Genomic DNA, 16,902 nt, shown 5'->3' with positions numbered 1-16,902 from the left:
ATAGTAGGATGCTGCCCAAATGGATGGTCTTGTTCCTTTGGTTTCCATCCACACCCAAAGCCATGTGTCTTTTGTAGCTTCCCCTTGAATTTAGTAAGGACTTAAGTGATGGTTTGTAGGAAATGGTGCCTGCACTAAAGGCAAAAAGGAACTAAAAGATTTCCATGGTGGAGGTGGTTTATCACATGGATGTGCCATCAGAAATAACGGATGGATTTGGGAAGATCATGGTGTCCCTCAGCTCACCATTTAAGTTGGCTGAGCTGGAGAAGTCAGCCTTATCCTCCTCCTACCCTCCCTTGAGAGTTGATAATACAAGGGAATTTCTCCACCATCTTTGTGTCACTCACTGCAAGGATTAAATTGGACTGACAAAAACATACAATTAACTCTGGTGATATTTAGAGGATGTAACAAGGAAGCTTTTATGTTGTAACAGCAAATATATAGGAAGGCAGAGGGGACTTTGAAAGCAGTAAACAGGCACATTATTGTGCTGCCTGGTCTGAAATTCCCAGTTGGGGTTGATTTGGTTTGGTTTTAGCTTGTCTTGAAGGTAGATGGCTGAATAGCACGTTCTGGAATTGCAGCATAAAGGAGATGTCAGCCCAGCCTGTGGTGTGCTAAAATGCCTCTGAATTTGACCTTGTAGTACTGGATTTTAGGGTACCAGAAACCCTGGTCATCCTGCATCACAGAACAGCCCAGTGTGTCCTGTGACTTTCCCCACACTGGAATTAACCTTTGTGGTTAAATATGTCATTGTTTCAGGTGCCAGAAATGATGTGTCCTCTGACCTACCTGTATGTGTGTCATGAGTGTTTTGGTTTGGACGTAGATCTGTTTTATGGAGGTAGGACACAGATTTTGACGGCTGTTTTCCTGGAGGAGTGACTAATATGTTGTATTTTCAAAAGTGTTTGGCACAGAGCTCTATGAAGTTGCTGGGTTTGGAGTAAATGAGTGTTCTACGCTTCTTTTTTTTTTTTTTTTTCTGACTTGTTACATGATTTGTTTTGTGTTGCTATTACATCACAAATCTTCTGCTCTCTTGTTCTTTTTTTTTTTTTTTTTTAAATACTGTTTTAGATACATTGACTCACAAAAAAAGGAATTCTTCTCTTCTGTTTCCATACCCTGCCCTCCCCCATGGATGCTCCCACCAGCACAGCCTCCTGGTATCAGTAAATAGAATTTAAGTAATAAATGTGCTTGATGTATGGGTAGGCACTTGCTGTATGATAAATGTGACTTTGCCTTGCATGTTCTGGTGGGCTGAGGTGGAATTGCTTCCTGATGTGAATGTCGATCGTCTTTTTATTGGTGAGATGATTACGTGTGGGCTGGAAAAGCAGAAAAGGAGAGGTTTTGAACCCAGAAAGAGTTGGTGTCTCAGGCAGTGGGAGGTGTGGTGTGGGTGGCACAGGTGCCAGATCCTGTGATAGCCTGTGTTGTTTAGGTGTGGGTGGTGTTAAATACGCTTTCATCCCTGATGCACATCTATTTTTGTTTTTTCTCCAGGAAGAGTCTTGTCTTGTACAAAATCTTTTTTTATTACCAGAAAAAAACCTCGGCTTTCTTTTCATTGTGAGAAAGTACCTAAATTTTAAAGGACTGTCTTGAGATTGTAATTTTCCCAAGTCCCAACAGGGAGCACTTAATGTGGCCCTTTTTTGGCCTCAGGTCGTGTAGGAGGCTGAGAGAACCATAACCCTTATTCCCAATGAGGGGATGCAAAGCTCTAGAGCAGCAAGAGCAGCTTACTTTGGTTTTTTTTCCCTTTATGTAATTATTACGACTTTTCTTTTCTTTTGTACAAAGACTTCCTCTGGGTTTGACGCAAGTACAGCAAATTGAGATGATTCAGTGTCAGACCATGGTGAGGCTTAAGCTTGAGTTCTTAACCCCCTTCATTATGCTTGGATGTTGCCTTGGCTTTAGGATCGTTAGGAGCAGCTTGTGGTTCAATACTGAAGAATGAGAGGAGGAGCAACTGGAGAACCCCCTCTGATTATTCTGTATGAGTTGGACTGTTCCCCTTTTCTGTAGTATGTATCTGTTGTAAGAATTACATAGTATCATTTTTTATCTGCCTGAAAAGAATGTTAATTTCATTCTTCTTGTGTGTGAAATGTTCATAACTTGGTGCTGAATGCAGAAGATGAGGCAGAGTCTACCTGCAGGGCCAAACCTTCAAAGATCCAATTCTCCTTTGCTTGCTGGCTGCAGGAGGAGGAGGAGCAAGCTGCAAGTAGGACACCAACAGTACAAGCCCAAACGCCATGTGTAGGCTTGCTTTTCTGACAGTCAGCTTGCAGGAGTTTATGGTGAAGTGTCCCAACAGTGCAAAGGCAGTGTCTGCAAGGAGCCACGAGGAATGATTTGGGGAGAAAGGGAACAAGTATTTTGGAGTGGAAGGGAATATGTTTTAGAGGAGCTACACAGATGGCAGTGGTAAAGGATCTGTGAACATGCTGCTGTGTGGTATAATATGAAGAATATATTCAGGGTTTGTTTACTCTGAGTTTCTGCAGTTGTTAAACTACATTGGTGCAAATCCAGGTGGATTCAGGTCTGAGCAGAATGAGATGTAGATGATTGGTGTTTGGCAAATGTGGGTACTCAGTAAAAGGTTGTGGTTCCTACATGTGTTACTGAAACCAGTGTATTTTATTTATCTTACAGGCCAATTTGTTTGGGTTTTATGCTTGTATTGGGTTTGTACAGCCAGGTTTCGATGGGGGTGGCTTCTGTGAGAGGTTGCTAGAAGCTTCCTCCATGTCTAGTAGAGCTAATTCCAGCCAGCTCCAAGATGGACCTGCCACTGGCTGAAGCTGGACCAGTCAGAAATGGTGGCAGCACCTCTGAGATAACGTATTTATGAAGAAGGAAAATAAAAAGATACTGTGCAGATGTAATTACAGCTGAAGAAGAGCTGAGTGAGAATATGTGAGAGGAACAACTCTGCAGACACCGAGATCTGCAGAAGGAGGGGGAGGAGGTGTTCCAGGCACTGAAAGTGAGATTCCCTGGCAGCCTGTGGTAAAGACCATGGTGAGGCAGCTGTGCTCCTGCAGTTCTTGGAAGTGCACAGGGATGCAGAGATCCACCTGCAGCCCATGGTGGAGACCCTCACCAGAGCAGGGGGATGCCTCAGAAGAGGCTGTGAATGGGCTGTGAACCCGTGGGAGGCCCATGGTGGAAGAGGCTCCTGGAAGGGACCTTCAGACTTGTGGAGAGAAGAGCCCATGCTGGAGCAGGTTTCCTGGTAGGACCTGTGACCCTGAGGGAGGCTGACGCTGGAGCAAGCTGTGCCTCTGAAACAATGCAGCCCCTGGAAGAGTGACCTACCTTGTAGCAGTTTTGGGAGAACTGTAACCCCGGAGTGGACTCACACTGGAGAAGTTCATGGAGTTCTCTATCCTGTGGGAAGGACCCTCTCTGGGGCAGGGGAGGGACTCGTCTCCCTGAGCAGCAGCAGGAACAACATGTGATGAACTGACCACGGTCCCTCTTCTTGTCTCCCCGCACCGTAGCGGGGGGAAGAGCTAGACATGGGAAGGTTGGGGAAAGGTCTTACTATACTTCTTACTATCCTGCTCTGAGTTTTTTAGTCATAAATCCAATTAATATCTCTCATTTGAATCTGTTTTGCCTGTGACGTTATTTGGGGAGCGATCTCCAGCTTCTTATCTTAACGTATGAATCCTTCATTATATTTTGTCTCTCGCAATCAGTTGGGGAGGAGAATGATAGAGAGGCTTTGGTGGGTGCCTGGCATCCAGCCAGGGTCAGCCTACTACAAACTTTTAGGTTTTTTTTTCCCTAGTGATGATGTTGCAATAGATACTTGCAGTGCAAAAGTACGTGTGACTTTAAAAGCCAGTTTTGTTTGAGATTTTCTTGCCTTTTGTGATATGTGGTAGCTCAACCAAGGAGTGGGGAGTTATGATGCTCCTGTGCCCAAGTGTTCATTCAAAGTAGTGAGCTTTATTTGCATAGACCTCTCTGGTGTCTGGCTTGTGGGAGGACTTCTGCTTTCTTGTGTATGAAAATGCCTGAAGAAAAATGTCAAGTTGGAAAACATAACTTGGGTTCAAAGTAAAAGCATTTGTTTGGAAAGCTGTCTTAAAGACTGCGTGCATAATGCGCTGCTGAAAGAAGGGGGGATGTAGGTCAGGAATCCTTTGTTTACCAGTCCTGATAGACTTCATAAAATCAAAATTGTTAATCTAAGATAATGATTTTCTACAAGATTGGGCAGGAAGGTTGTTATTGCGTATTCCTCATTAGTAAGTCTGAACTGCAGTGCTGAGTTCTGTTGTTGAGGTTACAGTCCATGAAGCAGAATGAGAGCAAACCTCCATCCATTAATTTCAGACAGTAACAACACTTGGCCAGAACTTGGGCTGTTTCCCTTGCAGCTCTTCAGATTCCCATCATGATGATTCAGATGCCTGATAGTGAGATGTAATGTGGCATTTGTGCTATAGCCTTTGCCCAGTTGAACTAGCATATACCATAAGCAGATGGCTTTCGTTCTGTTCTCTCTACAGTAAGGGTAAGAGAGAGGAGAAAAAAAAAGGAAGGCGAAATCTGCTCCTTTGCTGTTTCCAGCTCGTTTTCCCCATGACCTTCTCAAAGTGCACATAGATGTACGTTGTATTTTAAGTCCTGGAAAAAACTGACATTTTTGCTGAAGAAAAATTCATATGCATAAGAAAATCATAGTTTAAATAGTCTGTACAAGTAGAAACAACAGTGCCATTGAGAGTAAAGGCTCACTCTTGTTTTCTGCTGTGATACAATGAAAAGGGAAAAGGGCTGTGCTTTATATAGACTGGGAATAATATGAACAATCTCATGGTGCTTCCTACTGTACTCCACCTACCTTGCATCATAACTTCCTTTCTTGTATTTATGGCCCAAAGCCAGTGCAAAATAAACGGAGTAGTGTGTGCGGAGGGTGAGATGGCAAGAGCTGAACTCCATTTGGGTGTGGCTGCAGGCAAATACTAAACTTTACTCTGCATTTCTGTTGAACCCTTACTGACCAGCTGAATATGAAAAGGATCAGGGATAGCAGTCATCCCGTGTGCCTGTCCTCTAGTAAGTCTATTATTATCTTTGCTTACCTTAATCTTTTGCTTACCTTAATCTTCAGGCACAATAAGTGAGGATGTTGCCTCCTGAAGGACGGTTTTCATGTTCTGAGGAACTTGATGCAGAAGAATCACTGAATTACTCTATTGTTGTGGTATACTTTGCATTGAATGGAGAGCTGTAGCTGTGCACCAGTTGTGACTGCTGCTTATCGGAACAGGAAAATGTGCTGTTGTGCAGGCTGTCTTCTGTTGTTTAGAAAGTTGCATCAAGTCAGCAAAAATATCTGTTTTAGCTGCTGATTTCTTTGTAGCCATCTGGGAAGGTGCAGCATCATTGCTCCCACTAGGTAAGATGCAAGACCTAAATTTAAAACTCCTTGTATGGAGGGGTTTTGTATTTATCAGGGAAGACTTAGTGGTTAAACTGTAGGTGAAAGCAGTTATTTCTCATTTCTGTCACCTGTACTTGGAATGTGATAGTTAATCAATTATTTCTAAAATTTCTATGTTGCTAGTTTTTTAGTTAACTAAAACTAGCTTCTAAAATTATATTTTAGTTCAGGATGTAAATTCATAGAAACTGTTTAGGTTTGAAAAGACCTAAAGAGTTACTTTTAATGCCTCTTTAAAAATGAGAGCTGAGAAAATTTGTTATGCAAGCTAAAACCATTACTTAGCTGTGTTTTGGAAATATAAAAACCTTCAACACAGGTAATGAGTGCTTGAAGGGATTAGGTTTCAGTCTGAAATGCAGCTAATACAGAATGTGGGACAGAATTATGTTATTAGGTCTGATGCAAGGCAACAAAATGAATCAAATTTTCCAGAGGCAGAATGCTTGTTGGACTATCACATAATGAGATTGTCTCTGTTACTGCCTTCTTGTATGCCTCAGTTTCCCTGCCTGTAAAATAGGAAACTGCTGGCTTGTGTCATGACTTCCTGGTCATAAAGTGCTTTGAAGCTGAAGAATACTGTGTGAATAGATGCCATGGTTTGTATTGTATAGCGCATGCTGTGCAGGAAGCCTCCATAAAGTTAGGAATTCAGACAATAGTGAAAACCAGGGTTGAGTTGTTATTTTTTTAATATATTCTCTTCGTTATATTTTGTGAGGGACTGAGTTCTGCTGATTGTTGCCCATTGCTGACATTTTATGGTCAGAATTAGATCTTTCCCTAGAAATGTGGGGAGGGGGGAAATGTGCCTCTTTTAACTCAGGTAGTTTCAGGAGTCAGTGAAATGTATTTTAATTTGCATCATGCCCCATATAATAGTGTTGTTCTGAATATCTGAATCCTGAATACTTGAATGCTATTAGTGTATTAGTTAGAAAGTGTCCTATTGAGCACCCTATTAATAATGAAGATGTGTGACATCAGCTTTATAATAACTAAGGAGTAAGAGAAGTCTGATCCTTGCAGAAACACCATCAAAGCTGAAAAGTAAATTGCATTTCTATTTCCCCCCCTTTAATCAATAATTGAGGCCTTCTGATCTAAGAAGAATGATACAAGGCCTTTGATGTGAAATATCTTGTTGGATGGATGTGAATTATTAGACGTGTTTGCTCAGGTTGGTTTTTGGAAATGATTTCTTCTGGGTTTGAAGGGGTTTTTAAAATGTATTTATTATTTTGTTTTTAATTTTTGTTTTGTGTGGCAACAAAGCAGGAGCCAAAATAGAATGTGATCATAGCCTAGCACTTTTACAGAGCTAGCTATTCTTAAATATTTTACTTTCAGTTGAAAATGTATTTGCAGGTGTTGAGACCTTTCGTGTTTAATATTGATATAATTGTATGAAATGGTCCCATTGATGAGCTCAGCAGTGAAGGGGTCAGATTTGCAGGCAGATGCGAGGCTGTTTGGGATGATATGCAGAAAAGACATGCCTGTGATTTGCTTTAATTGATGCCCTCCTCTGTCCCTCTGTTTGGTTGCTTTTTTTTACTACGCTCCCTTCCTGTTCCTGGGTGTGTTACAATCCTGACTGAGTGGCTGTAGTTGGAGTTCATTCACAGATAATGAGTTGAAGCAAAATGATATATTTCCCACTGAGGGTACTCAAGAGTTGTACTTCACACCAATGTGGATTTTTGTTATGTTTGTGACTTAAGTGGCAACCTTTTTGAGGCATGAGGTTCTTCATGTTCAGTACTCTGCTTCTCCTCCAGTTGTTTGTAAGTCAAACACTGCAGTCATTCCTTGCAAAAACTCTCCCTTGCTTTTAGCTCGTGTGACCTTGGTCTTCTCTCTGATGTCCTTGGTGCAGCCGATCGAACTGCCTCATTTGGTGGCTCCATAACTGCAAACTTCTATTTTCTAAGCTGGAGCAGAGTCAGCTGGAATCTGTGATGTGATTTTAAAAGGAACTGCTTCAGTAGATACACAACGCCCCTGGTTTCTCCCAAGTATGCCAAAGTACTGCAGTGCTTTTATATTTTAAAGCTTTTCAGTACCTATAGTGAGCATGTCTTGGGGCTGGGAAAAGGGAGGGAAATTTTTTAGTTTAGAGCTTACTTCTGGGATTTGAGTCCTGTTCAAAAAATGCTTTGTCTGTGTGCTCAGCATTCATAAAACTCAATCTTTGAAAGTCTAGAGGAAAAAACCCTCATCCAAGGCTATATGGAGTTGTCAGATGTTTCAGTAATTGCTTTCATGCTTTCTTTAAAAAAAGTAGAAGGTCTGACTGAAATTTTCTTCCTTTTTTTTTATCAAGTCTTCATTTATGCCCAGTTTGAAACTGAATTTTTTGCATGTCTGGGTATTTTTATTTTTTTTTTCTCTCTTTGAAATTGCTGGATGTTTGTATACAACTGTCTTAACATCTTCAGTTTCAGGGAGGAGCAAGAAACTGTTTTGTGCTCTAGGTGGATGTAAGGATTCCAGCTTCTGAACAAAGTGTCGTGAGAGTACTCATTTCCTTTGTTTTTTGTTGCCACGCAGCAATAAAACAGTGATATAAACTAACTGGTAAGGTGGTTAATGAATGTCACAGTTGAACCATTCCCAGGGGATGCATGAGTGAGTCCTTGGGATCCCAGTGCCGGGTGGTGCAAGCCACAGCAGCCACCAGGAGTGATGAACGGCGCCAAGAAGCCACAGTAGGCATTTGATTCACAGTGGTTTCCTAACCTTTCCCACTCCTCTCTGGGAAGAGGCATCTCTGTGATGGATACTCTCTGCTCAGCTTGCCCTGGGTACTCCAGAGTGTCCAGGTGGGCAGCAGGGTAGCCCAGGAGGCCTTGCAGGTGAGCAGGCAGTGGTGACAAATGTGACACCATTCGGTGCGAGAGGAGCACAGCTACTTACAGAGCTTGATCATCTCAGCGTTGCCCCTGAAGGGATCAGGATGAGGTAGAATCAGTGTCATAACATTTTAGTTGCTTTAGACTCTAAGGACTTTGAGGGCTGTTTTCAAGGTATTTGCAGTTTGGTTTCTTTTTCTTTCCTTAGTTCCTAGGACATGTGGGCTAGAGGTAGTGCAGACGCCCCCAGTCCCAGAAATGGCCCCCACACAGCAGGTTTGAGTGCTCTTGGCTTAATGTATTAGTAATTATCCTGAGCATTGTGGATAGAAATGGCAACTCGTGATCCTTCCTGTGTAGTTGTCTGTATTGCTAAATCCTAAGGATTAACAACTGGATCTAGACAGGCACACTGAAGAGTGAACAGCCGTGCTAGGGTCAAATTAGGTCTGCTTTGTGTATAATGCCATGGTTTTTATAATTTTCTCTTAATTCCCATCTGTGAGCTCATTTTTTAAATTAACAAATGTTACTGCAGACACACAGCCTGTGCCATTTAGTGGTGTTTTGAATACAAGGTTGTACCAGCATTAAATGTGAAGGGTTGATATGTCTACATACCTATGTAACCCTGCTGTAAGTCTACTTGGGAACTTCTTTTTTATTTTATACTCTTCTGCCCCAGTAATTGTGATTAAGAGATATTCTTACCTGGCTGCACCTGACATCCTTCACTGTCAGGCTCCCTTAGGGGAGTCAGAGACACTGCATCTGAGAGGTAGGTAGCATGTTCTGTGACAAAAGATTAAAGCCAAGTGTCAGAGCTCCTGCCTGGAAAGCTTTGTGTCTTAATTTAGGTCACTACCTCCTTGTGCTGTAGATAGCAGAACCAGTTGTGCCCATCTTCACTATATTAGAAGTGTCTGCTAAACTGATCTTACCTACCTCCACTTTCTCTCTCCTAGTTTCCCTCCTTACAAGCTCCAAGTTTGGCTTTTTTTGTTTGGTTTTCTTGTTGATTTTTTGGAGATTTTTTTCCCTCACATAAAGTGATAAGGAAATGGGTGGGGAAATGTAGCCATCAGGCAGTTTTGAGCTCGCTTTCAGCAGGCTTATTCCTCTCTGTGAATATTTGTAGGTTTTCAGGAATTTATCAGAAACCCTTGTCTTGGCAAGCTGGGCAGAACCAGTGGTAAGAAATTCTGTGCCCTTGGTGCAGTGCCAGGGCCCGAAAAACACTGTTTGTTTATACTGCCACGAGTGGGCCAAATACTTGTCCTCTGTGTAACAAGATGTGCAGAGTCTGGAGTGTTTTTGCAAAGCTTTTAAAAAGAGTTAAGGCAGCCTCTCACATAGGGTTGAAAGGGATCTTGGCACTCAAAAGAGCCCTGGAAAGGCTTCGGAGACATCAGGAATGTGCATGTGCACTGTTGTATTCCATGAGAATCCCCAACAGAGGATTCCTAAAGCTGTGAAAACAGATGGGGCTAAATTTCACTTTGCAAAGGGATAAAAAACTCTAATTCCATAGTACTTACACAAAATCACAGATATATAATGCATGTGGTAATGGTTTTGTTACTTATTTTTATTTTTATTTACATTTATTTAGAAGGTTATTTATACCTCTCTCTCCTTGTTTGATTTGGCCTCCTTTTCCTCCATTTTGACCTTTTGAACTGTTGCTCCTAAGGATGTATACCCCTTTCACCCTTTAGAAATGAGGATAGGCAAGGATTTGTCTTTTCTTGAGAAAACACCTTTACCATCTGTATGAAAAATCCTAAATTGTATAGGTTGCTGTTGCTTGAAATACTTAGTGGAGTAATTGCTTTCTGGAGATATTTGACTGATTTTTGTGTTGCTGGAAGACCTGTGACTAACAGCCAGTTGAGACTGAAGTTGAGAATATTGGTCTCCAGAGAATTGGTATTAAGTTTTAGCTAGCAGCTAAACTTTGATAGCAGTTTAATATTAATAACATGTAGCAAGATGGTGCTCAGAGGCAGTTATCATCAATGTTTTCTATCAAATATGGCAACTCATTTTTTAGAGTGCTCGTTTAGTAGTTGTGGCGGGAAAGACATGAGCAAGAACATCTGTGTGGTGTGCATAAACAGAAAAACCAAGGATCTTTTTCCAGCTGTGAAGAGGAAGCCAAGTAAAATATCCTTGGTTTCCTGGGAAGTGGGGTTTGGGGGGTGACCTTGTATTCAGACTGGGACTAAGAGTTGTGTTGACTTGTGTTTCTAGGAAACTTTTTGATGAAATATGTTACAGAAATGCAAATGGTATTTCTACTTCACTGCCTATGTAGTAAGCTCTGGTCTCTTTTTTGTACCAGATGTAATTACAATTGTTTTTCACTCCTGCTGAACTGTAGTTGACTGTTTCTCCTGCTGTGTCAAATGATTGCAGGATACATATGCACATAGTAAGGTGGGAGGAGTTCTGACACATCACCTGAGGAGCACCACGTCCAGATTTAAAACCGAGTAATCCTCCAGCAATATGATTTAGTTGAGCAGGGGATTACTTCTGCAGTGTCTCTCTTGCTTGTACCTTAAAGAAATTTGGGGTTGTTTAGAAAATCATACCCACTGTAGTTGATAAGATGTTATCTGTGTGGGAAAGAATGCGTTTAATGAGCAGGTTGTGGCTCCAAGGTGCAGCCTGCCTTTGTGTTGCAAAGTAACCATGTGCTGTTGCCTTTGTCTTTTGCAGATGTTTCTGACCGTGTACCTCAGTAACAACGAGCAGCACTTCACCGAGGTGCCAGTCACCCCCGAGACAACCTGCAGGGATGTGGTGGAGCTGTGCAAGGAGCCTGGGGAGAGCGAGTGTCACCTGGCTGAAGTGTGGTGTGGCGCAGGTAGGTCAGGCTGGCAGCTGCTGAGTTCCTGGGCATTCTCTGCTCCTGAGAAGGTGGAGACCTGACAGACACGGTCCTGTCCCAGAGAGTTTTTGCATCTCCATTTCATTGGTTTCTTCATCAGACTGGCTGTATGATAACACACCTGCAAGAAGGCTCACACATGCAGAACTGAGTTAAAAGCAAAAGGGAACTTAAGCATGCAGATGTTCTTGTATCTGTGCAGCCTTTCTGTGACTCAGATGAGTCTGAGGGGTTTGAGAGAATTTTTTTTCTCTTCCTCCTCCTCCCCACAGTGGGATTTCAGCAGCCTTTATGTGGGTTTTGAAGTACTAAGTATTGGCAGTTCTATGACTAGTTCAAAATAATTTCTTTAACCCTATAGCTGTTTTCACTTGCAGTGGCAAAATAAAGCTTCCTTCTTTTCCTTCAGTGTTACCAATTGCATTGAGTGTGGTTGGGGAGGAGTGTGTTAGCAGGAATAGTGGGAGTTACCTGATGTGAAGTGCTCTAAAGAAAGTGGGTGACAGGGAGGATGGAGCAGCTACTCTTTACTGTCCTTTCAGGCCTGTGGAAAAAAGGCTTGTGCATCTGGCTTGTTGTATTTTTTTTTTTTTTTTTTTCATTTTCTATGTTCTTCTGATCTTGGGAGTTCAAATCTCCCTAACTTGCCTTGCTCTACTGGAACTGGAGAATATATCAACAAATAAAACCTAAAATATTGCTAATGTCTCAGGGCTTAAATGGAAAAGGGCTCTGGACTATCTCCTGTCTCCATGGAACTCCGCCATCCAGAGGCCTAAGATAGATGAATCCCTGACAGGATTTTGAGTAATGAAAAATAATTATGTCTGAGCCAGCCTTTTGGGATGCTTCAACAAGATTATAAAAGAATCAGATGATAAGGTTTTGTATTTGTCTTCCTCTGCTGTTATCTCAGGCTCACATCTGTTAAGGGAAGTCTTTGGTGAGATAGATTTTTGTTTAATGTTACGAGATGCCTGAGTTATCTCTTGATATTTACTTGCTTCTGACAGAGATGTAATGTTTCTGATATTTCTAAGTCTAAAAAATGGAACAGAATTTTTTCTTCTCCTTAGAAGATAAAGAAGCTTTGCTTCACAATTGATAATAAAATAAAATCATTAATTTGTCATGGAAAGAGATCTTCTAGGAATGTATTTTAATTGTACGTCTTTGTCTAGATCAACACAATAGTGAAGTCTGCAGTGAAAGAGAAGTAAAATAAAGGTTTAGGTAAAACTACTGAATTTATGTGGTAGCACTAAGCCTTAGTGCCCACACCCTGTTAAAGAGCACAAGTGGTTGTGGTGAGGGACAGGGTTCTCCTGTTGGTACTGAAGTTGGAGCTGTGCTAGAGTGGGCAGCTCCTCTTATATTTCCTGAATCTGGATTCTTGCTTGGCTTTTGAGATAGTGATGTAGAGTATGGTAGAAAGGGTGGTGAGATTGTCCTGAAATCAAAGGAGAGCCCCTATAGTAAGAGGCAAGTGAAGTCTGCCAGTACTTAGTGCTCAAATGTTCTTGTTAAGCTGAAAAGTGAACTTCTATGTGAGTGGGACAATACAGTATGTGGTGTTTTATTCATATCATCAAATTATCAGTATCTCTGCTAGTCAAGGAGGTGTAAGAAAATAATCTGGATACAGAGACATAAAGTGAAGCAGATAACTTTCTGAGATTAATCTTTGTAGAGACATCATGAGACACACAAGGACAGGTGTATAAATGTTGCTTGGACAGCTGTTGTTACAAGACAAAAAAAGCATCCATTTTTACGGTGAAAACTTTGACAGGGTCATTGAGCCCAACCTTTGACTGAACACCTCAGTGCCAACTAGTCCATGGCACTAAGTCCTATGTGCAGTTGTCTCTTGAACATTTCTAGGGATGGTGACTCCACCACCTCCTTGGAAACCTGTTCAAATGCTTAACCAACCTTTCAGTGAAGAAATTCTTCCTGGTGTCCAGCCTTAATGTCCCCTGGTGCAGTTTGAGGTTATTTCCTCTTGTTGTGTTGTTACCTGGGAGAAGAGACCAAGCACCCAGCTGGCTACAAGCTCCTTTCAGGCAGTTACAGAGAGTGATAAGGTCTCCCCTGAGCCTCCTGTTGTCCAGGTTGAACAACCCCAGCTCCCTCAGCTGCTCCTCATGAGACTTGTGCTCCTTCCCCAGCTCCATTGCCCTTCTCTGGAATCTCTCCAGCCCCTCAATGTCCTCAGAGTGAGGGGCCCAGAGCTGGACACAGCACTCAAGGTGTGGCCTCACCAGAGCAGAGCACAGGGGGACAATCCCTGCCCTGGTCCTGCTGGCCTCACTATTGCTGATACAGATCAGGGTGTTAGTGGCTTACTTGGACACACTGGCTCATGTTCAGCTGCTGCTGACCAGCACCCCCAGGTCCTTTTCCCCTGGGCAGCTCTCCAGCCACTCTGCCCCCAGCCTGCAGCAGTGTTTGGGGTTGTTGTGACCCAAGGGCAGGGCTCAGCAGTTGGCCTTGCTGAAGTTCCAAATACAGTTCCCAACTGTACTTGTTAACAAAAATGCAGTTATCTCAATGGCATTAAAAGATTTGAGTGCTGGGTACGTGCATGTTGCTTTGGATAAAATATGTCTTAAGCATCTGCATAGCATCCAGTAGCAAGTATTTGCAAGATGTTTTCATACATATTCTGGATTTCTTTTTGGTGAGGGGAGGAGGCAGTGGAGGAGAAGAAATACTTTTAGCTTTTTGCTACTCTCATTTTAGATGTCAGCAAAGTTTTCCATCCTGTTCTGGCAGGATTAGCCAGATTTCTATTTTGTTTGCATATTACACTGAACAAATTCAACTGCGTTAAAACAAACATGATGCAGTACAGCTAACCTCTGGGGGTAGGAACAAAAGATTTGTGTTGGAAAATGACTCCTCAGACTTCAATTATTGAGATTCTTCTTACATTGCTCGTTTCTTTCTTTTTCTGACACTTGCTCAGGAATTTTAGCTTCTATTGTCAGACTTTATTAAGCCTACTTTGAAAGATTGCTTGCAAGTGTGCTTGAGGCACTTTGCTCCCTGAAGGGGACAAGTTTACTACTTTCCTGTCCTCCTAGTTTTGCTTGAAATTTAGTGAATCTCAGGGCAAAATTTCTTGACCTTATTATTGTCAGAATTCAATTACTTTGCCTGCTGTGGAAAGCAGTCAAAAGGATTGCATGTATAAAGAGCTTTTTTTCCTCTCTGAGACAGGGGAAAAAAAACCCCCCGAAATCTGATTGTCCATTCTTCTTGAGCTTTCCAAATGTACATTTATTTGGTATTTGAAAATCTCTTTGACCTTCCTTTGAAGCCAGTGAATGGTATTGACCGAATCCTTGTGTAAAGGGCATCTCCCTTGATTATAGAGTTTCAGCTGGAGTATTGCTGAGCTGCTAGAAATCTGCCTCATAAGCCTGCTGTATAGCCTTTGAGACAAAAATCTGCTAGTGGTACTGTTGTTTTTATTATTATTATCATTGTTGTTGTTTTTTGCCTTTTTTTTTTTTTTCTTGAATTAAGGTTTAGCAGATGAGGAACATTTTTTGCTGTCTAGACAAGTAACTGCCAAGAGACGGCTTTTTCTGTAACAGTGACCTACTTGCTTATTCTGTAGAGCTAATCTCTTTTGACAGTGACTCCAGAAATTCTCCTTCCTAGATTGCTTGAGCACAGCTGCAGCATTTTCATTTAAAGAAACACTTTTATGTTGAAAAGAGCTTTTCACATACTGAAAACATGTTAGGAGCTCCTTTTTTATGAAACTGAAAACATTTAAACTTAACACCAACAATTTTTCCTGCTGAAAGGATTATTTCATATGAAGACAGGGAGTTTTTAAAAGACTTTATTGAATATGAATGAACTACTCTGATTTCTTTTTTTCTATTTTCCCCTCCCCTTGCTTAAAAAATGAAAGGAAACTGCCAACAAAAGCAATGTCAGGAAAAATGAAACTGGTGCAAAACCGGTGGTATTTCATTTCATTTCATTCTTTGTCATTTTGTCTTATTTCTCAAGCCAGGAACAATATCTTCTGCTTGCCTGGCATCCAGCACAAATGGATCCAACATGGTCATGAGCCCCAGTGCTGTTAGAAGATACTGTGACAGTATCCTGACTATGTAAATTCACTGCTGTGATATATTGACCACACTGTTGCCGTCACATTTAAAATAGGCAGAAAATTTTATGGTAAAATGTCTAGAATAACAAAAGAAACTGCTTTTATGTAAAGATTTAGAGGCCAGTAGGTAATTCTGGTTCTATTCTGGCTGTGAATGCCTGGCTGTGATGTATGTAAATTTTTAAAGAATAATAATATAAAAAAGGAGAAGAGTACTTGTAGATTTAGACTCTCACTGGGTTTTTCTATTATCAAAAGGCAGCAAGTAAGGTTTAAAAATTACTTGTATGACTGAATCCTGAGCTTGGGAATAAAAGCAGGAAAAGAAATTTGGTGGAACTTGTGCATGTAACTTTTTCATCTCAGTTATTTGAAAGGAAATGGCAAGTTCGTACTGGGCTCACTTTTCACTGTCTGATCCTTTTTTTACTTTGAGCTGTGAATCCAAAGTAGTTCAGCTTTTCAAGGTTTATCAGAAGTAGGGCTTTCAAAATGCATCTCATCTGAACTTCATGAAATTTGCTGTCCAGGACAATGAGCTGGGTCTGTGTCTGACAGGAGCTGTGGGAGAACACTTGAAGTGACAGGGGCTGTGCTGGCACGCTGAGGATCAGGCCTGCTGGGTACTGCCAAGGAGCCTCTTGGGGGTGTTGAGTGCTTCTGCCTGAGCTTGAATGCAAGGGCTGCCATCCAGCGTTAAGAGAAGAATTCCTCTTCCCTGAGAGTTTATCTTTGCAGCTCTCTTCATTCTCATTGGAATTTGGAAGTAAATGAGTTCCTTAGGAATTGTGGCAGCAGTGGCCTTGAGAAGGGAGTGAGAATGTCTAAGGAATGAGTTTGAGGTGCCGCGGAAGAGGAGTGAAAGCTACAACAGCACATTTCCTGTGCTAGTGAGTGGGTAAGGTGATTTGCACATACAAAATGAGGGCACTAGAACTGAAAGCTCTAAATTCCCTGTTTGCTTTCCCTCAGGCTGTGGTGGTGCCTCAGCTTTTCCCTTCAGAGGTGGACTTTTCCAGGGCTACTATTCAGAGGCGTTGGTTTAGTTTCAGAAGCAAGGAACAATGCAGTGGTTTAAGGGAAAAGTAGAAATACCTTGGGTGAGGCAAGTGTTATGTGCCCTCACTACACCTGTGCACTAACAGGTGTTCAGGTGAAAGGTAAACAGATACTTTTGGTTAGGTGTGGGCCCAAGCTGTGGTGGGATGTAGCAGTTAACTGTTTTTTTTACCTTTTCAGAGCGTCCCATAGCTGATAATGAGCGGATGCTGGACATCCTGCAGAGGTTTGGAATGCAGAGGAGCGAGGTGCGTTTCTTCCTGCGGCACGAGCGCCCTCCCTGCCGGGAAGCAGGTGGGTCTTGATCTTGGCTGGTTGGTTTGTTCAACTTCTGTGTCATTCTTCAGGGTTAAGGAAACAGCTTGTGTAGGTTATTTATTAACGTTCAGAGCCAGTAGTTGTTGCAGATCTTCGTTGGCTGACCATTGGCTGATCTTTGTCATGGCTTCATCTT

General features: G+C 41.9%; 1 protein-coding gene across 2 annotated transcripts in view; it reads left to right on the top strand.

The window, feature by feature from the left end:
- The window catches only part of TP53BP2 (tumor protein p53 binding protein 2), a 51,797-nt gene that overhangs the window by 8,682 nt on the left and 26,213 nt on the right, over positions 1–16,902 (top strand). Inside the window, exons 1-3 of one of the 2 annotated variants that reach the window (XM_083856368.1) lie at positions 4,964–5,109; positions 11,080–11,227; positions 16,629–16,742. In XM_083856368.1, coding sequence (XP_083712494.1) covers positions 11,080–11,227; positions 16,629–16,742 — 262 coding nt within the window. In that variant the 5' untranslated portion in view covers positions 4,964–5,109. Of the gene's footprint in view, positions 1–4,963; positions 5,110–11,079; positions 11,228–16,628; positions 16,743–16,902 lie in introns of those variants that run through there. The other variant, XM_083856367.1, reaches the window with a different exon arrangement.

This window comes from Zosterops lateralis (assembly GCF_965231275.1).
Source record: "Zosterops lateralis genome assembly, chromosome: 3".
Lineage (NCBI taxonomy): Eukaryota > Metazoa > Chordata > Aves > Passeriformes > Zosteropidae > Zosterops > Zosterops lateralis.
This window is presented reverse-complemented; position numbering and strand designations above follow the sequence as displayed.